Source organism: Pipistrellus hanaki (genome assembly GCF_964339955.1).
Source record: "Pipistrellus hanaki genome assembly, chromosome: 18".
In the NCBI taxonomy this organism is placed as follows: domain Eukaryota; kingdom Metazoa; phylum Chordata; class Mammalia; order Chiroptera; family Vespertilionidae; genus Pipistrellus; species Pipistrellus hanaki.
In genome coordinates, this window is record NC_140520.1 from 20,331,813 (window position 1) to 20,356,190 (window position 24,378).

Sequence of the window (24,378 nt, forward strand, 5' to 3'; positions counted from 1 at the left end):
TTTATATTGATTATGGAGCTTGCATACTGCCCCCCCCCCCTTTGGGTTAAAAGGAGTAACAAAAGAGTAGTTTTTTCATTTCTTAATTTTTAGTACAAAATGATTTTTTTCTCTTTCAGAGACATGCTAAGACACTTTTTATAAGGCTTGATCTTTTATATGTGGTTGTAATTTTTTGCTATTAGAGGATTTTGCTTCATACTACAATAATGATTCATGGTGTATTTACATTATAGAGGAAAGAGTTAAAGTGGCAGTTTAATCCATAGACTCCTTTTGGGCAGGGTTTGTCCCTAGTTTTGTTCACCACTGTAAATATGAAAATAAGAGGAATGCTCAGAGTACATTCAGCATAGTGACTATGTTGAACGAATAAATGCCTGAATCACAGCTTTTTAAAACTGATGTTAATAAAGAAAGTAATTTGTGGTATTCTTACAAATTGGTTAGCTGGTTCCTGGAATAGTTTTCCCTTCTCTAATGTGTTTTTTTAAACAAATCTTCTAGTGTCTCCTCAGACAAGGGAAGGTCTCAGAAAACTCCAACTTCTCCCCTATCTCCAAGTTCCCAGAAACTGTTGCAGTTTGACATTCCAGGAACTTCATTAGAAAAATCTAAGTCCTCAGTTATAATGCCTCCAACTACAGCAGGATTCAAGGCTAGTGCAGCTTTTCCTGATATGAACATGGCTGCCAGCAGAGCAACTACAGAAATGATGACTTCAACACCAGGCAAGTTGACCCGTGCAGTTATAATTTAAAAAATAAGTTTACTTATTTTTGAGGAAATTTGTTTCAGTTGAATTATAGAAAAATGTTTTTACAAATGGATGTGATTACTTTTTGAAGTTTTAAACAGAAACTGTACAGGAAAATAAATATTAAGCATCAGGGATTCAATAGTGGTGATTTTTCCCATCTTGCCAGCATTAACAAAAACACTGAAAAATGTATGCCATGTATGTACTCCCTAAGTGTTTATAGGTATATATGTATGTACATACCTATTCGTGTCCATACTCCCCCACACACAACCCGCCCACACACTCACAAGAAGTAACTATTAAAAGACACTGTACTCCTAAGTCACTGTCTTTGTTTTTGGCTTTTAAAATTAGAAATGAATTTTAGAAATCTGAGATGCAATTTAATTTCATGTGCAATTTCACATTTGGCAATTGTTATGCCCTCTAGGTTCTAAACGTTTTTCTCCCGCTGGCCTCCAGCATCGAATGGCAGCTGAACTGAGCTACTTGAGTGCCATTGAGGAGTCAGTGCGCCAACTGTCAGATGTAGAAAGAGTTAGAGGCATTTCACTCGCTCAGCAAGAAAGTGTGTCTTTGGCTCAGATCATAAAGGTATTTGTGGGTTTTCTTCTTTAGCTTTCTTTGTGTTTCCCCCCTCCCCCCATTTTCTTTGCTATTTAAAATAATATTAAAAAGTAATCATCTTAATGGTGAATTAAAAGAACATAGTAGGTGGTCACTTAGTATTTTGATAAATGGTTGTTATGTTGAGAAAATAGCCCTGGACTTAATGTAGTCACTGAGTTGTAATAGTTTAATATCTTAGAATTAATAGTTGATCACTTCTTTATCTTGAAGGCACAGCAGCAACGCCATGAAAGAGACTTGGCCCTTTTGAAATTAAAGGCTGAACAAGAGGCTCTGGAGTGTCAGAGACAGTTAGAAGAAACCCGAAACAAAGCAGCTCAGGTACCTTATTTGCAGCAAAGTTATTAAACCTAAATTTGTGTCTTTGAAAACACTTTAGTATTTTTTTTAAATTATATAGGAGTAAAAAAGAAAAGATGTAAAATATGTCATATGGGTTAATTTCATATCATTTGATTCTTGTCACAACCCTGTGAAATTAAGTAATCAGGATGTAGTCCCAGTTTAATAAGTGGAAGCTGAGGTAACTACGTGGTAGTTACTTATCTACAGTCACATCAACTCATAACCAGTGGAGTTAAGACTAAACTCCAGCAGTGATTTTTAAGACTTCCTATTTTAAACCCATTGTTCTTTTTGTTGTTGTTTTTTGTTTGTTTTGTTTTTTGGTAAGGCATTTAATCCATGAAACAGAACTTTCTGACATGACAGAAGTTTTCTTTTTACCCTTTTATTTATAGGTCCATGCGGAGTCATTACAGCAGGTGGTTAAATCACAACGGGATGTAACTGAAGTCCTACAGGAAGCAACTTGTAAAATAGCTGCTCAGCAAACAGAGACTGCTCGCCTCACCACAGATGCAGCACGCCAAATCTGTGAGGTGAGAGCCACTGGAAACCATTTTCTTCTTAGTTCTTTTTAGTCAGTCTGAATAACTTTGGCCTTTTATTGCAGTGTCTTGAACATTTGAAATTATAGAGGCAGAAAAAAAAAGATGAACTCTAAATTTCTGCCCTTGAGTAACTTTTTAAAAAGATATTAATTTGCCCTGACCAGTGTGGCTCAGTGGATAGAGCGTTGGCCTGAGGACTCCAGGGTCCCAGGTTCGATTCTGGTCAAAGGCATGTACTTTGGTTGCGGGCACATCCCCAGTAGGGAGTGTGCAGGAGTCAGCTGATCAATGTTTCTCTCTCTCATTGATGTTTCTAACTCTCTATCCCTCTCCCTTCTTCTATATAAAAAATCAATAAAAATATATTTTTAAAAAGATATTAATTTTATTAATAATTTACAAAGAAAATAACGTACCCATTTTAAGTATACAGTTTGATGACTTGACAAATATCTAGATACCTGTATCTGCATATTTCTACAGCTTATCTTCCCATCCCTATCCACACTACTATAATCAGTATTTCCAACCCTCTAAAAAGTTCTCCCATACCCCTTTGCAGTCAGTCCCCAACCTCAGTCCAGGGAGCCACTGGTCTGCTTTTGTGAAGATGTTTCATTTTTACCCCGGGTTGTTAGTGTCTTTTATAGTATTGTTAGTGCCAAGGACAAAGCTAGAAATAGTTTTACTACGTGTCTATATAGGATATCATAATCAATAGATATAATTTCAGTTTATTTAAGCAGTTATCATTTAGGATTGCTTGTGAAATGATTGTTATTAATAAGCCATGAACCCAATATATGTTGGATATTGTGGAATTGTGCAAATAAGTATAAAGTGACATCTCTTTTCTCAGGGAAATTTTAGACAACATTAACAAAGATTTCAAAAACACTTCAGGTCATCAAGACAGTGGCTGAAAAAATAAAAAATGGATAACAGACGCAGCAGTGGCACTAGTGGCTAAGAGTAGGGAAAACGAACTCATGTTATTCCTCAGAAAAGTCTCGGATAGGAAGCAGTAATTGAATTGATTCTTGAAGGAAGATTTAATTTTGGTTTACTATGGCTCATTATATTACTTAAATGTTTTCTGTCTAATTTGTAGATTGTTATAGCTGGGTGAAACCTTAGAAATCATGTTGTATTAATCTCTTTATTTTTATAAGGAAGCTGTTGAGACTTAAAAAGTCTAAATGACTTGCCCATAATATTTACCTGTTACTGCAGAATTTGCTCTCTCTCAATCCAGTGATCTTCCCAAGACACTCTGCTCCCTCTCAGTTCATCTACTTTTGCCTTGTGTGTTCATATTTAGATGGCAGAGTTGACTCGAACTCATATATCAGATGCCATTACTGCTTCAGGAGCTCCCCTAGCAACGCTGTATGACCACCAGCGGATACATGCTCCAGACTTCGTGAAGCAACTGAGGACCAGAGCTGAAACAGATAGGTTAATATTCAGTCATTCTGCTAATATAATGAGTATCTACTGAGTTCCAGGCACTCTTGTGGGTGCTGGGAATACAGTTTTGGGCATACAGTCTAGAGGATAGGTAGATGTTATTCAAATAGTCACTTAAGGAATGATCACTGTAAACTAAGGTAAGTGTTATGAAAGAAAGAACAGTTGTCTCTGAGATACATAACAAAAGAATTTGAATAGCCTGTGAGTATAAGAAGGTCAGAGAAAGTTTTCCTGAAGAAGTAAAGCTTATGGTAAGAATCAGTGGGTGAAAAGGAGTTGGTGTTGTAAAGGAGGTAAAGAATATACAGATCAGCCAAAACCGGTTTGGCTCAATGGATAGAGTGTCAGCTTGGGGACTGAAAGGTCCCAGGTTTGATTCTGGTCAAGGGCATGTGCCTTGGTTGCGGGCATATCCCCAGTAGGGGGTGTGCAAGAGGCAGCTGATCGATGACTCTCTCTCATCGATGCTCCTGACTCTCTATCCCTCTCTCTTCCTCTCTGTACAAAATCAATAAAATATATTAAAAATATATATATATATACAAGTCAATACACGTAAAGGTAGGAAGAGAAAAGGAGGGAAGACCAATGGCATTGGAGGCAGAGAGCAAAGGGGAGAATGGTAGATGATGCAGAGATCAGATCATGGTAGGGCCTTGCAGACCGTAGGATTTTGTTTATTCTAGAGCAGTGAAAAGTCATTACAGAGTGTTTTAGGCAGGGCTGGGTAATGTGATCATGTTTTGTGTGTGCCTTTTTTCTTTTACACCACATTTTGACTACCTCTAATTCATAGATTTTAAGTCTATTCACATTCATTGATACTTGGGGTGATTTATGCTTATTGCTCATACTAGAAAAGAAAGACTCTTTTCTTAAAAAATCCTCACCTGAGGAGTGATATTTTTTTTCTCTTGACTTTTAGAGAGAGTGAAAGGGAGAGAGTAGGGAAGGAGAGAGAGAGAGAGAGAGAGAGAGAGAGAGAGAGAGAGAGAGAGAGAAACAAATCTATTGGTTTCCTCTCACACACACACCCTGACGGGGTGGGGATTAAACCTGCAACCCAGATATGTGCCCTTGACCAGGAATCAAACCCACAACACTCTGGTGAGCAGGCCCACACCAGCCACTGAGCCACACCAGCCAGGACAGAAGATACTCTTTAGTGTGTTATACATCCTTTTCATAAATGAATGCCTTCAAATACTTTGTAAGTTTCATAATTCCTGTTCATTCAAGATTTTATCTAATACTGTTGAGCAGTATTAAAATCTTAGTCCTATTAGAGACTTAAATGTTGAACCAGTTTTGCTTTGTTTTTATAGGAAAAGTCAATCTGTTTCACTCTCTAACAATAATGAAGGAACCCCTGACTCAAAACATCAGAAGTATTCTTCATATGATAGTTATTCTGAGTCTTCAAGATACAAGAATCACGATAGAAGGTGAAAAGAGGGTTTTGTTTTAATGTTTGTGAGTTTATTTGAACCAGACTGTCAACAATTACCAGGAGATAAAGTCTCAACACATTGAGATAATGATCCAAGAATGGCAGTTCGAGCCATATTTTACACATTCTGAAAAGAGTTTGATGTAGTAAAGTATGATAAGTAGCTGACAATTGCTTTTTCTTTTTTTTACTTCTCGATTTTATTTCTTTAAATGAAAGTTTTATCTTCCCCATTTAATTTGCAAAACAGTTGTTTCATGTAACAATATATCTGCCATTTCTTGAGAACCTATATTATATAAGCACTATATAAATTTGTTTTTTTATACTTTACCTTTCATCCAAGTTACCCTAATGTTAACATTTTACTTATATTTGCTTTAGCAAGTAGAACTTTTAAAGAAGGTGATAGAGGTCAACACCATCTAAGGTTGCAGATATTCTATTGGATTGGCAATTAGAGTTTAGGTAGATGTTAGAAAAGAGTAGTTCCAGTAGAGTAGTTGGGGTTGAAGCGGATTGTGATAAATCGTGATATTGATGAAAAGTAGGGGGTGGAAATACCAAGTAGAAGCCTCTTTTCAGTAGCTTGGGTCTTTGTTTTTATATTGTTGTTGTTTTTTAGTTGATATCACAGAGGAAAGCAGAGGGAGAGATAGAAATAAACATCAAAGAGAGAGAGAGAGAGAAAGAGAAAGAGAATGATTGGCCGAAACCGGTTTAGCTCAATGGATAGAGCGTCGGCTTGGGGACTGAAGGGACCCGTGTTCGATTCCGGTCAGGAGCATGTACCTTGGTTGCGGGCATATCCCCGGTAGGGGGTGTGCAAGAGGCAGCTGATCGATGACTCTCTCTCATCGATGTTTCTAACTATCTCTCTCCCTTCCTCTCTGTACAAAATCAATAAAATATATTTTAAAAAGAAAAGAAAGAGAATGATTGATCAGCTGCCTCCTGCACTCCCCACACTGGGGATCAAGCCTGCAACCCTGGCATGTGCCTGCCTGGGATTCATACTGTGACTTCCAGATTCATAGGTTGACACTCAACCACTGAGCCAGTAGCTTGGTTTTAAAATGAAAGGAAATACGGGTGTGAGAGCCTTAGAATATTGGTTGCCCAGTGTGACCAGTTAATCATGAAACCTTCCTCTCTCCTATTCATCTTTTCTAAAAGTTTCTTCTCCGGCTTACCGTGTGTCTACTTACTATTTTTATGCTTTATATTGCTCCTTTTATCATTTTGTATCTTGATCATAACCTTTATTTCCTTAGCCAAATAAGTTTACTTTGAAGTTATCCTTATTGCCTTTTTAATTTGTTTGTTTATTTCTATAATATTCATAAACAGAAGTAGTAGTGGTAGCAGCCGTCAAGAAAGTCCTTCAGTTCCATCTTTGAAGGAAAATGAGAAGAAACTTCATGGTGGAAAGACGGAGAGTTCTATTGATGAACAGGTTCAGACTGCTGTGGATGATTCTCTACGAAGTTACAGTGTACCATCTCTTCCCGATGAGAAAGGTAACTTCCTTGCACATATATGTATAATTACTTGATTTGGGAGGCTTCCAGAACCCTTTAAGATACTTTTATACATTTTATAATGAATATTATATTTAGATATAGCTGTCTATAATTATGACAACCTTAATTAAATTAGGTCTTGGTATCTAGAAGTGAGGTGCTGCCATAACAAATACTAAAAATGTGATCATGCCTTTAGAATTGTCTAATAAGTAGAGTTTAGAAGTTTTGAGGTACATGCTAGAAAAAGCCTACATTGGCTTGCAGACCTATTGGTGGGAATATGGGCATTAAAGGTGATTCTGATGAGCCCAGCTGGCATGGCTCAGTGTCTGAGTGTGAACCTATGAACCAGGAGGTCATGGTTCAATTCCCAGTCAGAGAATGCCTAGGTTGTGGGCTTGATCCCCAGTGGGGGGCATGAAGGAGGCAGTCGATCAATGATTCTCATCATTGATGTTGCTGTCTCTCTCCCTCTCTCTTCCTCTCTGAAATCAATAAAAATTATTTTTTTAAAAGAAGAAATAAAAAGGAAGTTAAAGTGATGAATTTGGGTATTTAGCTGATTTGGGATCAAGCCACTCTGCGGGCTTGAAGGGCAAAGCATCGAGCCAAGGGTGATCATTTTTGAGCCTTAAAATCTAATGGAATTTGCTAGATTTTGGTTTTGCTGGAGACCTACTACCCCTTTCTTCTTTTGATTTTTCCCTTTTGAAATAGGACTGTCTATTCTACGCTTATCCCACCATTGTGTTTTGAGGCACAAAACTTACCTTGTTTCACAGGTTCGTAGCTAGAAAGAAATTTTGCCTCAGGAAATCTTGAGTTTTTCCCATATCTAATTAGATGACATTTAGATGGGACTTTGCATGTGTAGTTGATGCTGGGATGGGTTTGGAGGCCCTTGGAATGGCTTTAATGTATTTTGTAAGCAAGAAGGAACAAATTTTGGGGAGCCAGAAGATGGAATGTTAGGGACTGAGTTCTCCGCAAAATTTCTATCTTAAAAACTCCTAAAGCTCAACAACCCAATTAAAAAATGAATAGTCACTTCATTGGAGAAAATATACAAATGTCAACTAGACATAGGAAAGGTATTTAATATCATGTATCATTAGGAAAATGAAATTTTAATCACATCGAGATACTACAACATACCTGTTAGAATGGCTAAAATCCAAAAAACTGACAACAAATATGTGGTAAGAATGCAGAGCAACAGGAGTTTGCTTGCATTCATTGCTGATGGGAGTACAGAATGCTACTTTGGAAACAATATTTTATAAGGATCCAGCAATCATGTTTTACCAAGTGGCTTAAAAACATATGTCTACACAAAAACCTATCACTAATGTTCATAACACTGTTATTCTTATTTGCTAAAAACTGGAAGCTACAAGATGTTTTACAATATGAGGGGAATGGATAGACTGGTATACCTATACAATGGGATATTAGTCAGTGATCAAAAGGAGAAGCTATTGCTTCATGCAACAAAATGGTTGCATTTTAAGTGAACTTTAGTAAGTGAAAGATTACATATTGTATGATTTCATTTATATGAAATCCTGGAAAAGTCAAAACTACAGGGATTTTGGTTCCCAGATGTTAGGTGGAAGAAGAATGATTGACTATAAAGTGGGCACATAGCACAGGAGAACTTTCAGTGTGAAACAGCTGTTATGTAAGGTATTGCACATTCATATAGTTGTATGCACTGTCTGATGCTATGCATCTATCAAAACCTAGAATCATACATCACAAAGAGTAAACTAAATATACACATCAGCCACACCAAACACCCTCTCCCTACCCTCGTACCAGGATAGAATGTAGCCTGTGACCATTTCTCAATTTTCTATAAGGTATTAGTTTTCTAATTGATTTATAGGAGCTCTTTGTAAATGAAGTACATTACACTTTTACCCTATTTCTTGTACTAATATTAGATATTTTAGAGTTCTTTACTTGTTTGTAAAATAAATGAATTTTGTTTATTTCATGCTTACTGCTAGTGATTATTATATGAGTTTTTTATATTATCTCATAAAGAGGCAGCAACTGCCACTAATGGAGTATCTACTAAAAATTGTTAAAATGATAAAGTCTACTGCTCCATATTCTTTTAGATTCAGCTTCTATTGTAACAGAATATTCCCTGAAATTTGATGAATCCATGACAGAAGATGAAATAGAAGAAAAGTCATTTCGATCTTTACTGCCTTCTGAGAGTCATCGCAGATTTAATATGGAAAAGAGAAGAGGCCATCATGATGACTCTGATGAAGAAACTTCCCCAGAAAAGACTACACTGTCTTCTGCCAAGGTGGGTTTCAGTGTGCCCATAGAGATACTTCATAAGTAGTTGTGAATGTGTTCTCTCAAAGTTGTGAGGATACATTTTGTACTTGAACTCAATTGTTAGCTATCAAAGTGATTTTCCTAAGATACCAATTTTATGTTACATTTTTGCTATAAAATTAGGCTTTGCCTTCCTTACAACGTAGAATACAAACTTATTCCTAAGGCCTTTGAGTGTCTGAGCCAGTGTTATCTCTTTAGCTTTTTTACTTGTTCCACTCTTAAAAAATTTAATTGCATTTAAAAATTTATATGTATGTCATTCTAAAATGTAAACTTGTGGATAATAAAGACAAATTCTTACCATGTTTATATCCCTGGAGCAGTACAGGCCTTACAGTGGTTGTTTATTAAAATTCAATGGCTGGCTGCCCTAGTTGATTTTGCTCAGTGGATAGAGCGTCAGCCTATGAACTGAAGGGTCCCAGATTTGATTCTAGTCAAGAGCACATGGCCAGGTTGTGTGCTCGATCCCCAGTGGGGAGCATGCAGGAGACAGCCAATCAATGATTCTCCCTCGTCATTGATGTTTCTATCTCTCTCTTCCTCTCCCTTCCTCTCTGAAATCAATAAAAATATATTTAAAAAAAATTTAATGGCTGAATAAATTAGCAGATGAATGTTACTCCCTCTTGTGCCTTTTGTGAATAATGTTTTCTACATGGTTGTCAATATTAAAAAAAAAAAAGTTTTTATTGATTTCAGAGAGAAAGAGAGAGGGAGAGAAACATAAGTGATGAGAGAGAATCATTGATCAGCTGCCTCCTGCATGCCCCCTACTGGGGATTGAGCCTGCAATCCAGGCACATGCCCTGACTAGGAATTGAACCGTGACTTCCTGGTTCATAGTTTGATACTCTATCACTGAGCCACACCAGCTGGGCTGTTGGCAACATTTTTAATTTATTTAATTTTTTTTATTTATATAATATTTTATAAGTGCATGCCTCTTTTTTTTTTCTGCATACCTCCTTTAATGAAGTTAATTATGTTCCAAAAGGTTTAGATGATGATAAATTCAAAGTAAACTCTCTGTATTAGGAGCTGAGCATGCCATTCTCAGGAGGACAAGACAGCTTTTCTAAGTTTACCATGGAGATGGTTCGACAGTATATGAAAGAAGAGGAAATGCGGGCAGCTCACCAGTCTTCGCTTCTGCGTCTCCGTGAAAAAGCCTTGAAGGAGAAAACTAAGGCTGAATTAGCCTGGCTAGAGCATCAGAAAAAGTAAGTTTTTTCAGTGAGCAGAGTTTTCAGTGTTTAATTTCTCTCATTAAAACCAAATGCTGTGTTTTTAAAGATGATTTTGTTTAATCATTTAATTTGATTTGATCAACCCAGTTTCACAATCTAGAAATATGGCTGCCATATTTGAATCATGTTGCTTTTAAGACCTTCTACTAATGTAACACTTTTTAAAAAAAATATATATTTTATTGATTTTGTACAGAGAGGAAGAGAGAGAGATAGAGTTAGAAACATCGATGAGAGAGAGTCATTGATCAGCTGCCTCTTGCATACCCCCTACTGGGGATATGCCCGCAACCAAGATACATGCCCTTGACCGGAATCGAACCCGGGACCTTTCAGTCCCCAAGCCAACGCTCTATCCATTGAGCCAAACCGGTTTCAGCTACTCATGTAACACTTTCTTTGCATTTCTCTTTTTTCACTTAACCGACTCTTATGTTGTTGTTTTATACTTAATTTCCTTATTATATTGTAAATTTCTTAAAACTGTTTTCTCTTTAAAGAACACAGTCTAGTTTGCATATATTGCCTGTGCAGTGAAATAATTGTTGGGATAGCAATTGCTGCATGCAGCAACTGTTTTCCCCATTTGAAAATGTGTAATTGGTTTAGAGGCTTTAGTGGTTGAAATTATTGACAGAATAGAAATTTAATCTAATCTTTGTCTTGATGGGAAATATTTGCAGACATCTCCGAGACAAAGGAGAAGATGATAAAATGCCCCCACTTCGTAAGAAACAGCGTGGCTTGCTCTTAAAGTTGCAGCAAGAAAAGGTATGTTAGGAAAAAGACTACTGTAAAAGAACTTACCATAGGGCAGGTTAGATGTGGAATCTACTATTTTGCCTAATCTCTTTTTCTTATTATGTTAAGATTTAATTGATATTTACTACTGTTTATGCCTATACTACTATCATTACAGGAGTTGCTTGGTAGTATACTGTATTTCTCCAAATTAGGATTGCATGTCACTGGTGATTTAATACAAGATAGCAACAATTTTCAACCTGTGTGCTACAAGAATTTTTAAAACATGTAATACCTGACTAGTTATTGACCTCTTTCCTTTAGATTGCCAAATGAAAAAAATGACAACAGCCAACACAATAGCCATCCAGTGTTTTTGAATCAAAATTATATACCTTTTTTTTTTTATAGATTGGCAAAAAATAAATGTTTTGGCGTGTTGCAGAATTTTAGTAATTAAGTGTACCATGAAATGAAAAAGGTTGAAAATTGCTGCAGTATAGAATCAAGTCTTCTGCCTTCATTTAGTATGTAAAACAAAATAGTCCTTTAAAATGCATATTTTAAAAAAAATAAGGTATTTATAAGAATTTACTTAGATTAATATATTTTAGTCACTGTTTTCCCAAATAGGAATCTAAGGCATATTAATTAAAAGTAGACAAATATTTTGGTTTAGTGGACTCAGAAACACCTGGGATTTGAATCTTGGAGAGGCAGCATGGTGTAGTGCTTAAAAATTCAGCTCTAGAGTCAGATTGCCTGGGTTAAAATCCAAAGTCTATCAATATTTGTTTCATAACTTAGGACAAGTTACTTAACTTCTCGGTGCCTCAGTTTCCTTATCTGTCAACTGAAGATCATACTGATAATATACTTTGCAGGGTTATTGGGAGGGATAAGTGAATATAAAAACTTAGAACAGCCCTTGGCACACGGTAAGTGCTCAATAAATGTTAGTTGTTATTACTTGAATTCTAGCTTTATCACTTGCAATTGTGTAATCACAGTCAAGTTTAAGCAACTCTCCAAGACTTAAGTTCCTTATCTGTAGGAGTGAGATTATATAGACTTTATGTGGTGATTGTGAGGACTGAATGCAGTAACATATGTAAATATATTTTATATTGCCTGGTCAGTATGGAATCAATAGATTCTTTTCCCTTATTGACTTGTTGCTAGTTACTACTTTGTTAGATGGTCAATGAACTTAATCATTTAAGTTATATGTTGGATTACTTTTTTTTTTTCTTTTACATTTTTTATTAAATTATTATTTGTGTACATATTTTAACATTGCCCCTCCCCCCCATACATACCCTCCCTCCGATTACTTCTTAAATAACTTTTTTTTTTCCGTTTACCTAGGAAATAGGAGTGCAAGAAATTATAAGTAACAAATTCTTAATGTCTTTATAATGCTTATTTTTATTGACAACAGATTAAAACATTTTTGAAAAAAGGACAATCCACATTAAATTTTAACATTTATTAAAAGTGAAGTGTATCATCTTTTGCTCACTTAATTAGCAATAGAGAGCTTAATAATATCCTCTGTAGAGAATTTGGTGAAATGTAGTCTTACATGTTTTTGGTGGCATTTTAAGTGTAAGACAATTCTGTTTTGAAAGCAAATTTAAAACTTTTAAGGGTAAAAAAACCAAAACAAATGTTTTAAGGGCCATAAAATAACACGCCTCTGTACCTCTGCACTTTACTTCTGCAGCAGCTCTGAATCTCAATGTGCTTTTCTCTTCCCTTCTAGTTGTAGAATTTCCCCTCAGCCAGCCTTCCTGTGGTTCTGGATTATGTCCATTTTATCTTTTAGTTGTAGTTTTGAAATTGTTGTGCGAGGCAGCAGTTCAGGTGTTTACCTATGCTACCATCTTGGTTTCTCTCTCAATATTACTTTTATCTTGAAATACTGTATATTTATTCTTGTTACGTAAATGTGATGGTTGGATTCTCTTTTTAAAATATTACTTTGGACTTTTCTCCTCCAAATCTTAGTGCCTCTCCTAACTCTTTAAACCTTAGGCAGAAATTAAACGTCTTCAAGAAGCCAATAAGGCAGCTCGGAAGGAAAGACAACTGATTCTTAAACAGCAGGAAGAGATAGAAAGGATCCGACAGACAACCATAAAACTGCAGGAGAAGTTAAAGTCTGCAGGGGAAAATAAATTGGTAAATCAACATGAAATTATTATTTCTTTGTTTTTGGTCTCATGCTGCTTGCTAATATCTAGCCCTGCCTCATTTTCTGATATGATTGGTACCCTTATTCTAGCACTGTGATACATGATGAACTAGGGCCCTGGTCGGCAAACTGTGGCTCACGAGCCACATACGGCTCTTTGGCTCCTTGAGTGTGGCTCTTCTAAAAAATACCATGGCCTGGGCGAATCTATTTTGAAGAAGTGGCATTAGAAGTTTAAGTTTAAAAAAATATGGCTCTCAAAAGAAATTTCAATCGTTGTACTTTTGATATTTGGCTATGTTGACTAATGAGTTTGCTGACCACTGAACTAGGGTAAAGTTTTATGTATGTGCCTTTATGTACAGGGATAGTATTTTTTTTTCTTTTTTGCTATGGAATGTTCAAGTTTTGGAAGATACACATAGCTCATATATTAGTTTAAAAATGTTTTCCGTTCATGAACGCAGTTGAAACAGAGAACCTTGTTATTTCTCATCAATCCAGATACATTCCTTAGAATTAATGAGACTGTTTTTGCTATTTATACGAAACTTATTTCAGCTATTCAATGTTAATGTAATGATATATAATTCAGTAAAGACACAGACTGTGTTCTCTGGGAATCCCACCTTGCTCTGGGCTCATGATTTGCCATGTCTCACTGGACATCCCCATTGCCCGACTTGGGCTCTTATTTTCCACTTAGGCCACTCTCCTGCATTAGATGCTCTTCATCCCACTCAGGTTGGAACACCTCACTTTCAACCCCTTTGTTTTTCTCCACCTTGTTCTGTTCCACCTAATGATTTTAGGACTGAATCATTGAGGAAGGAGAAGGCCTCTGCTTTGTATTATTCATAAAATAAAAAGTCATGATTGTTCCTACCCAGCTTCCAAAAAAAAGTAGAGAATAAATGATTATTTGTAGGAAGGTCTTACTAAGCAATTAAAGTTTTATTTTTGTTCATTAGTTATATTTATTAAACTAATGATTCCTAAATGTTTTACTATAAACTTTTAATATATATATATATATATATATATATATATATATATATATATATATATATATATATATATATTTTTTTTTTTTTTTTTTTTTTTATTTTTTTTATTTTTTTTTTTTTGATTTTTTACAGAGAGGAAGGGAGAGGGATAAAAGTTAGAAACATCGATGAGAGAGAAACATTGATCAGCTGCCTCCTACACACCTTCTGGGGATGTGCCCACAACCAAGGTACATGCCCTTGACCGGAATCGAACCTGGGACCTTTCAGTCTACAGACTGACGCTCTATCCACTGAGCCAAACCAGTTTCGGCTATTATAAACTTTTTAATTTGTAAAAACATTGTTTTCTATAAGGAATATTTAAAGAAAAAGATCTATCCATCGGTATGATTAAAATAATTATATGTTCCATTCATTGTTTGTGTCTATACATATATTTTATATAGTTACAATGTCTGTAATTTTATATTCATTTTGAGGAATATATATAATTTTTATATATATATAAATTAGAGAGGACATTTAGATACCAGATTACTAAAAGCGGAAGTTTTTAAAAAAAATGTTTACTTCTTAAAAAAATATTTATTTGTTATAAATAAATGTAAAATACACATAACATAAAATTTATATTTTAATCAGTTTTAAATATGTAATATAATTTTGTCTTCCAAGTAATACCATAATTTCAGCTATTTTATAAATACTGTTTTGGATATAAACTTAATTTTTGTTTATGACGACAGTATTTATGATCACTTTAAGATCTTGAATTTCGGTAAAAGTGTAATACTTTATCCCCCTGCTTTGTAGGACTCTCATAGTGATGATGACACAAAGAATAATAAGGCAATTAGTCCTGGTCCAACTGATGTGGAGACCCGAAGTCCTTCCCCCATTTCCATCTCCAGCAGTGAAACTAGCAGCATTATGCAGAAACTGAAGAAAATGAGAAGCCACATGGATGAAAAGTAATTCATTTTCATAAATAGTTCCTGTTTTCATTAAAAGTAGCATTAAAAAATATTTTTAATGTACTTCATTAGATTAGTTTGATATAACACAGTATTTTATGGATTCAGTAGCATTTTAGAATGATTATCAGTCTACAAGTTAGTTAACTATAGATCTGATTTATAAAGCAAATATTCTTATTTCTAATATAGCCAGGTTTCTTATCTTTAAAATCAAAAGTAGTAATTGCACATATACATATGACAATGTTTTCTCCTTTCTTTTACCAAAAGTTATGAGTAAGTGTGAAATTTGTACTTTCTTTGAAATCTGAGGACAGGTCTCCTGACTTTGGGAAGCAATTAATTAATGATATGTCCTGAGATCTTATCCTGTGGCTTTCTGACAACTCTCAGGCTTATTCCAATAGAAGAGAGAAATTTAACCTTGTGAGTAGGTGTGGATTACTCAATTGAAACTACAAAGACTAAAATTCTCTTGGGATGTTGAGTGATTTGTTACTCTGTCATTCTTTTAAAACATTTCTAAGTATTAGTTTCTAAAGGCTCTTTTAAAGAAGGTACTTAAAGGTAGCTCAGTTGTATGTCCCCTTTGACCATGTAAAATAACATTTATGTGAGAGTTTACTCTTTTTGGTATACATTTTATTAATATGTAAATTAGCTGCTAGTGGACCCTATCTTTGATTAAAGAAGAACCTCTTCCTTTAAATATGGAAGGAAACACATAACAAATTTTTATTGATTGCCATTTTATTTTAAGTTAGCAATTTGAACCACAGGTTGAATTTAAGTTGTATCTTTATATCCTTTGGCAGTGTACCACACATCACTAAATGTAATAATGCTCTGTATTCATAAATATGCTCTATATTCAAAATAATGCTCTACATTCATTAAATTAACCTATGATTTAATTAGTTTCTGAACAACTAAGGTGTTGTAAGTCAAATTTTAATAACTATAGGCGCTGTGTTATACATTGGCACATCATTGCTTTAGTTGAAATTGCATTTCTTTTTATAAAAAGTATGTTTTTATTGTTTTGTTTTGTTTTTTTTTTTTTAGAGAGGAAGGGAGAGGGATAGAAACACTGATGAGAGAAAAACATCATCAATTGGCTGCCTCATTTACACCCCCTACTAGATATTAAGCGTGAAACCCGGCATGTGCCTGACGAATAATCAAACCAGCAACCTCTTGGCTCCTGGGTCAATGCTTAACCACTGACCCATACCAGCCTGGCTGAAATTGCATTTTAAAACTTAATATTGGCATTTCATAACTTAAAAATACCCGAGGTGATTATAAAAATAAGTTTAAAAATAAATACAAATTTTAAAAATATAAGGGATAAAACCAAATATTCATCAATGTCTAAGTATTCCTTTTGGATGATTTCCGTGGAATAGACTAATTAAGGCTTTTTCAAATAGAAATTTATTGAAATCCTATATCATAAAAGGCTAATATGCAAATTGACCAAACAGAGGAATGAACTATTGCTATGATGTGCACTAACCACCAGGGGGCAGATGCTCAATGCAGGAGCTTCCCCCTGGTTGTCTGTGTTCTCCCACAGGGGGAGTGCCACTCAGCCAGAAGCTGGACTCATGGCTGGCGAGCACAGTGGCTGTGGTGGGAGCTTCTCCCGCCTCCTCAGCAGTCAGACATCCCCTGAGGGCTGCTGGACTGTGAGAGGGTGCAGGCCCGCTGAGAGGCCTCTCCCCACCCCAGTGCACAAATTTCATGCACTGGGCCTCTAGTACAAAATAATATTAAATCTAAACTGCAATTGAAAAATAAAATTTATTTAGTGAAGGCAAAACAAAACCAAAAATTATTTATGGTATTGCCTGACTAATATTGAAATCTTCACTATATCTGATGAGTTTAAGAAAGTTAAGGATTTAACGTGCAAGGGAAGGCTTTTGATATTTAATTAAAGAAGATATTTTAATTAGAATTTTAAAAGAATGTAACACATATTGCCTTAAATTAGGAATATAATTTTTATAAAGAAGATTCTAGACTGAGTGTAATAGCTGAGTAAATCCTGATAATTTGTTAATATACTTTTATTTTATTTATTTTCTAGATAGGAATAATATACCTATCTTATTTTACTTATTGAAGTACTAGAGGCCTGGTGCATGAAAATTCATGCACTGGAAGGGGGACCCTCAGCCCAGCCTATCCCCTCTCTTAGTCTGGGAACCCTCAAGGGCGGGAGGTGACCTGGCAATCAGGGGAAAGCAACGACCCATCACACCTCTGTTGCTGCCACTGCTGGCAGCGCAAGCCTCGGCTGGCCCTGGTTACCTGAGCCTCGGAAGGCTCTGGGCAGCTGCCATCTTCTGAGGCTTGCCTGCGCCTCGGGCCAACCCTGGGCGGCTGTGGGGCTGAGGGGGCTGGGGGATTCTGGAGGCAAGAGCATGGAGTGGCTGCATGTCTGTTGCCCTGGCAGTGCTGAGGGGACTGGGCACCTTCATATTGTGGCTGTGGGCACCGCCATCTTTGAGGGCGGGGCAGTCAGCATATTCCCTTATTGGCTGTGGGCGCTACCATCTTTGCAATGGCATGAGGGCCAATTAGCATATTCCCTCCTTATTGGATAGTATATGCAAATTATTAGATAATGTTAAGTAATTGAATAGAATTTTCTATAGGAAAAAATTACTAGACTGCATTTTCTTTTACGTCAGTTATCCTCATTTATCTTTCTTTTTGAATATCATTAAGGATGTTTTAAGGACTAGGGGAGGTAGAAGATAATATTGTGGGGATAAATGGTGATGGAGACTTGACTTGGGGTGGTAAACACACAATACAGTATATAGGTGATATATTATAGAATTGTACTCCTGAAACCTATATAATTTTATTAACCAATGTCACCCCAATAAATTCAAGAAAAAAAGAGAGGAAATACTTAGAGACTTGAAAGAATCCATTTTTAAACTTAAAATAAATTTTATTTTTACTTATAACAATATAAAATTAATGAATCCTAGAGGCAGAAAGAATTTTAAAATGATTTAGGATATTAGATTTTTATTTAATATTTTCAGAACCAAATGATTTTAGAACGAGTTGTTTCATTTAAAAATTTAGATTCTAATTTTGCTCTTTCAAATTATATGATTTTATAATATGTTGGGACAACCTATAGTTATAAAAGCTCAGTGGAGGTGGGGGGAGAGGTTCTAATTTATGTCACATGGCCTAGCAGTTTTGTTGTATTAAAAAAGTGTGAGGCCGAAACCGGTTTGGCTCAGTGAATAGAGCGTCGGCCTGCGGACTGAAATGTCCTGGGTTTGATTCCGGTCAAGGGCATGTACCTTGGTTGCGGGCACATCCCCAGTAGTGGGTATGCACGAGGCAGCTGATCGATGATTCTCTCTCATCGATGTTTCTAACTCTCTATCCCTCTCTCTTCCTCTCTGTAAAAAATCAATAAAATATATATTTTTTTTAAAGTGTAAGGAGATACTTAAATGGAGGAAGAAGGAACCATAAAATGCTGTTACTAGAAGGGTTTTTAGGGAAGTCATCTAGTATAGTACCTTAGTTTTACAGGAAGAAATGATGCCGACAGAGATTAAGTAATTGGTCCCAGGTCTCACACACATCAAATAGCAGAGCTGGAACTGGAACCCTGCTCTCTGAACTTTAGCCAACTAAAGTTAAAGTTGAATTAAGTTGGCCTATCTGCTTTTAACCTCAGAATTTTTAAAAAACTACATTGATGACTTAAAGTTATCTAAGTAGAAACTGAGACTTCTAAATAGTATTTATTGAAACTGGAAAAAAACCCATTGGTTGATTGCTGGAGCTGAATAGCTGCATCGCTCAAGTTTAGAGTGTGAAATTGTGACTTTAAAAATGACTCTTGAATTTCTTAAGATTAAATATTATCTTCTGTATTCTCTATATATAAAAACCTAAGCAATTGTTCAACCAGTCAACCAGTTGCTATGACGCGCACTGGCCACCAGGAGGAAGACTCTTAATGCAGGAGCTGCTCCCTGGTGGTCAGTGCACTCCCACAGCAGGAGCACTATGTTGCTGACCAACGGGTGCCAGATGCAAGGCTCAGGGCTGGCCACTGCAGCCCAGAGACCACAGTGGAGCGGCAGTAAGCCTACTGAGCGGCAGAGGCAGGCACACTGGGGCCAGGATGAGCAGAAGCAGCAGGCAGCCTTGGACTGCCAGTTTCGGCCCAGTCCTCACAGGCCACGCAGAGGGAACCCACCCACCTCTAGTAGGAACATAATAATCTTCATACTCCATTAAATCTATCATACATCTAATCCTAGTACACTTCTCTTACTGTCAGAGGCCTTGTTGGGGTGATGCCTTTACAACTATAAAGTGTATTAGCAGCATTTTCTATTAGTGGGCATTTATGTCTCTATAAGTCACAAAGTTTATTTCTTACTAGTGCAGCATCTTGAAGGATTGTTAAATCTAGTGTGAAATACTGTGCTTTTCTCTCAACTTTAGTTTAGCTTTTAAAAGATACTCTTTGCCGAGACTGGTTTGGCTCAGTGGATAGAGCGTTGGCCTGTGGACTTAAAGGTCCCAGGTTCGATTCCAGTCAAGGGCATGTACCGTAGTTGCGGGCACATCCCCAGTGGGAGATGTGCAGGAGGCAGCTGATCGATGTCTCTCTCTCATCGATGTTTCTAACTCTCTATCCCTCTCCTTTCTTTATAAAAAATCAATAAAATATATTTTAAAAAATAAAATAAAAGATACTCTTTATTTCTAAAATGTACATATATCAAATAAGGAAATATATGTTCTAGGAAGAAGTTCTAAATTTAAGTTAAACTTTTCTTATACTATTTCTTTATTTTATTTTATTTTTCTGTTAACCCTTTCTTCTTTTGTTCATTTCTAACCTAGAGCTTTTGAATATGCTTAATCTTTACAAATGAAGAAAAAGATTACTATTTGTTTTAATAGAGAAAATTATCCTTTATTGGCTGGACAAAAAAATTAAATTGTATCTTTTTACAGTTTATTTCACATGTTTCAATATTCTACTTTTTGTACTAGGTCATGCATGCATTTAGCGGTTATACACTTAATAAGAGGGTGGGTGAAATTTGAGTGTTATGAATAGATTTTTTTTTTTGACCTTTTGCCAAGTAAATGTGTTTTTGCATAGTATTTTGATAATTGGCATCAAAATAAGTTTATTATATGTTCTTGCATTAAAGAATGGCAAGGAAGATTGCAGTGCCTTACTGAAATTTGGAAAAATTATTTTCCTCAAACTTTGGTGCAGAAAATCAAGGCAATCCAGATGTGTGTGTGTGTAAATGAAAGAGAGGTTAAATACTAAGTTGTATAGAGAAAACAGACTTGAGGTAGTCTGTTTTCTAAAAATATATACATGGGAAAGACTGTGCATACTTTTAAAAATCCAAATGACTGGCTGGATTTATACCTAGATTTTCTCACTTCTGTGACGTGCTGATCTTATTCCTTGCCCTTCCAAGGCAATTAATGTTGCCTTGATCCACAAGTTATTGTTGTGTGCATGTGAACAGGAGCATGCTCTGTCAAAGAGAATTAGCCTTTCCAAACTTACTTGACTTATTTATTCTTTCATGTATCTAGTGATCTGTTTGTTATTTAAAAAGAAGGGAAACTAGTGGATTTTTGCTATTTTTATAACTTTAACATATAATTTTCTTACCTTTAACCTTGTGATTGAGCTGTCCACAGCATGATTTTTAAAACTGGAATTAGCTTAGTTTATTCTTAATTATGTGTCCTGATATTTTATAGGATGGATATTGTATTTTCAATATCATTATTCAAGTGGGCCTTTGTTAAAAATAAAGTAAGAAACCTCTACCTAGTCTTGTTAGTAGCAGTAAGTTTTTTTGTGGTAGAGTTAAATAGCGTATTTTTTACTATAAGCTGATTTTCTAAATTATTATTTTCAAGTTGATCATGATAAGATTAAGTAAGGCAAATGTAGTGCTTTTTTGTTTAATTTCAAGCTTAAAATATAAGTATAGATATAAAGTACAAATATAAGGTATATTTATAAAAAATGACAAAGCACAGATATAAAAATCACTTGCTCAGGATTACATATGTATGTAGAATTGCTGATACATAGGTTCACAGCCATAATTGTACTTTATGCTAAAGCTTATGGGAACATTTATTTAGCTGCAGAATGTACTTCTCATTACTACAAACAAGTAAATTATTTAAAAGTGTAGATAATGGTTAAGCAGCATGTGAGAAGAAAGAGACGTTTATTCAGAAATCATTGGTAAGGTCTATAAAAAGTACATGTTTTATGTTTCACACAGAGTATAACACTTGCTTTAACTGAGTAGCTTATAATGTTCTCCTGGAAACATATGAAAAGTTCCTCACTCAGTCTTATGCTTTCCCTTTCTCATTCTTTCTGCCTCTTGATCTCTTGGTTTTAAAATCTTCCTCCTTATTTTGTAGACACTGCTCTCCTGTTCACTACTTCTTCTCTGTCTTTACGTCTCATCACTGGGCCTCTCTCAGTGTCTGTTTTCCCAACCTTCATCCCAAATTCCAGCTGTATATCTACAACCAGTTGGTCAGGTAACTGCACCTTTTTCAGTGCACTCTTTGATAGAGCATGCTCTGTTCTTTCTGTTTGTTTTATTTGCTTTTCTCTCTCTCTTTTTTTTGTTTTTTGTTTGTTTGTTTGTTTTGTTTGTCATAACAGCATAGAGGCCTCTTGTCAAATGTCCCATAGATTTCAGCTTTTTGTTTCTACATTAATTTAACATGCTGGCTTTTCAAGGAGTGGAGTGACAGTTCCTGTGCTTTTTATTAAGTGTTTCTTGGATGCGTGGGTGCATTTTTGTTAATTAGCTACCATTGCAGATCTAATTCCACTAATATAAGCAGCCCACCTTTTATTTAGCTGTGGCATCTACATTTGAGGACAGTACAAAAAACTTTTCCTAAATTGGTAATTTCTCCTAATATTTTGGAGCTAAGATATACTGGGCTATTTAATTTCAAAGATCAGGCTAAATTGAGAAATTTCAGGCATTTGGTATATCCTTTACTCTAGAAAATAAGCAGTTATGTTTATATACATTACACACCTGACTGTGGTGCTCAGTGTTTTCTCCGTGAAAAACAGAGTGACACTTGACATTGTATCTCTTAGGTAATGGGGACCAACTCACTATACCTGAGGCAAAACCAGGCTGCATTTGAAAAAGGGACATAAACATGTTTTTGTTTGTTTGCTTGTTTGGGGGCTTTGGGATTTCTTTTGTTGTTGTTTTGGTCTTTGTTGTTTTGCATTTGTGTTTTCTGGCCTGAGCCTTTGGAAAAAATTCCTTATGAAAAATAATCGCCTATGAAAAATGAATATATATTATCAGTCATGGTTGTGCAGATGTTCTCAAGATTTTTCCCCTGAATTATCATCCTTTTCTCCTTTGCTACTCTTAAAATTACAAGTAAAACATAATTCTCTCATTTTCTAAGTTTACTTATCAAAGCCTCTGTTATCGCAAACTTTTTTTAGAGAAGTAGTGTGAATGCTCTTTCTTACACAGCTTGTTGATAAGGTGCTGAGTGATAGCACCCTCAAAGTGATCTCTGCCTGTACACTTGTTCTCTCACTGTTCTTCATGGTGTGACCATAGGTTTCTGACAAAGCGGGAGCAAAAGCTAATGCAACGGCGACAACACGCAGAAGAACTGCTAGAATGGAAGCGACGTTTAGATGCAGAGGAAGCAGAAATTCGTCAGATGGAAAAACAAGCTTTGGCTGCCTGGGACAAAGAATTAATAAAACCTAAAACTCCTAAGAAAGAATTGGAGGACCAGAGAACAGAACAGAAAGGTAATAAATACTGACTGTATTCAGACTACAAACTCAAACCTAATATAACAAGTTACTTCATTATTGTTTAAAAATGTGAATGATTAAGGGTGATGAAGGCCATATATCTACATTTGCTACAGAGATTGGAAAGTTGGGAGAATATTGTGAATAGCTTTATGCTAATATACTTGAAAAATTAGAAGAAATGAGTAAATTCCATGAAATGGAAATAGGGTATTTTATGACCAAGTGGAGTTTAACACATTAAAAAATTGATAATGTGGTGAATGACTTAGACAAATTAAAGAGAAAAAAATCCATGATATCTTAGTGGATTCAAAAAAGGCACTTAATCTAAAATCCAAAAAGCATTTGTAATAAAGCACAAGCCAGTCCTAAAACAGACATCATACTTAATGATAAAACATAGAAGGCTTTCCCACTGGATTTGGAAATAAGACTAAAATGCCTTTTTTATTTTTATTTTTTATAGTATTGATTTTTTTTTCTTCTTTTTTTAGGGAGAGTGAAAGAGAGAGGGAACGACAGAGAGAAACATCGAGAGAAACACATAGATTGGTTGCCTTCTGCAGGAGCCTCAACCAGGGCCTGGGCTGGGAGGAGCCTGCAACCAAGGTATGTGCCTTTGACCAGAATCGAACCCTGGACCTTTTGTTCCACAGGCTGATGCTGTATCCACTGAGCCAAACTGGCTAGGGCCAAAGATGTTTGTTTTCACCCAAGGCAGTGGTCGCCAACCTTTTGGACCTCCCAGACACCAGTGGTCCATGAACCACCGGTTGGTGACCGCTGAACTAAGGAGTAAAAGGAAAAAGCAAAACTCTCCATTATTACAGATAGAACTATGCACATAGAAAATCTAGCACTCACATGACAGTTATTAGAATTAATAAGTGAGTTTAGCAAGGTTACTGGATATAAAATTCACAAATAAAACTCAATTACATGTATATAGACTAGCTGAAATTGGTTAGAAAAATCTAATTTTTAAAAGAAATACCATTTATAATAGAAATAAAAAGTATGAAGTACTAAAGAATAAATATTACAAAAAGTATACATGATCGTTTATATAATTAAAAATTTTATTGAGACATTAGAAAAGACCAAAATAAATGGAAAGCTTTCCATATTCACAGATTCAGTATCATAAACTTGTTAAGTCTCCCTGAATATATAGATTAAAGACAATTAAAATCAGAAACCCAGCAAGATCTCATCATAAAGT

The 24,378-nt window shown here is 35.6% G+C and overlaps 1 protein-coding gene across 5 annotated transcripts in view; it reads left to right on the forward strand.

The window, feature by feature from the left end:
* Window positions 1-24,378, forward strand: part of CEP350 (centrosomal protein 350) — a 100,975-nt gene that overhangs the window by 47,537 nt on the left and 29,060 nt on the right. For 3 of the 5 annotated variants that reach the window (XM_084866121.1, XM_084866123.1, XM_084866122.1), the window contains exons 16-29: window positions 508-731; window positions 1,194-1,357; window positions 1,604-1,714; window positions 2,134-2,274; window positions 3,608-3,744; window positions 5,085-5,204; window positions 6,560-6,729; window positions 8,862-9,058; window positions 10,135-10,319; window positions 11,030-11,117; window positions 13,128-13,274; window positions 15,111-15,268; window positions 21,758-21,880; window positions 22,948-23,147. In XM_084866121.1, the coding sequence (XP_084722247.1) occupies window positions 508-731; window positions 1,194-1,357; window positions 1,604-1,714; window positions 2,134-2,274; window positions 3,608-3,744; window positions 5,085-5,204; window positions 6,560-6,729; window positions 8,862-9,058; window positions 10,135-10,319; window positions 11,030-11,117; window positions 13,128-13,274; window positions 15,111-15,268; window positions 21,758-21,880; window positions 22,948-23,147 (2,165 nt within the window). The remainder of the gene's footprint in view (window positions 1-507; window positions 732-1,193; window positions 1,358-1,603; window positions 1,715-2,133; window positions 2,275-3,607; window positions 3,745-5,084; window positions 5,205-6,559; window positions 6,730-8,861; window positions 9,059-10,134; window positions 10,320-11,029; window positions 11,118-13,127; window positions 13,275-15,110; window positions 15,269-21,757; window positions 21,881-22,947; window positions 23,148-24,378) is intronic. The other 2 variants (XM_084866124.1, XM_084866125.1) reach the window with 1 other exon arrangement.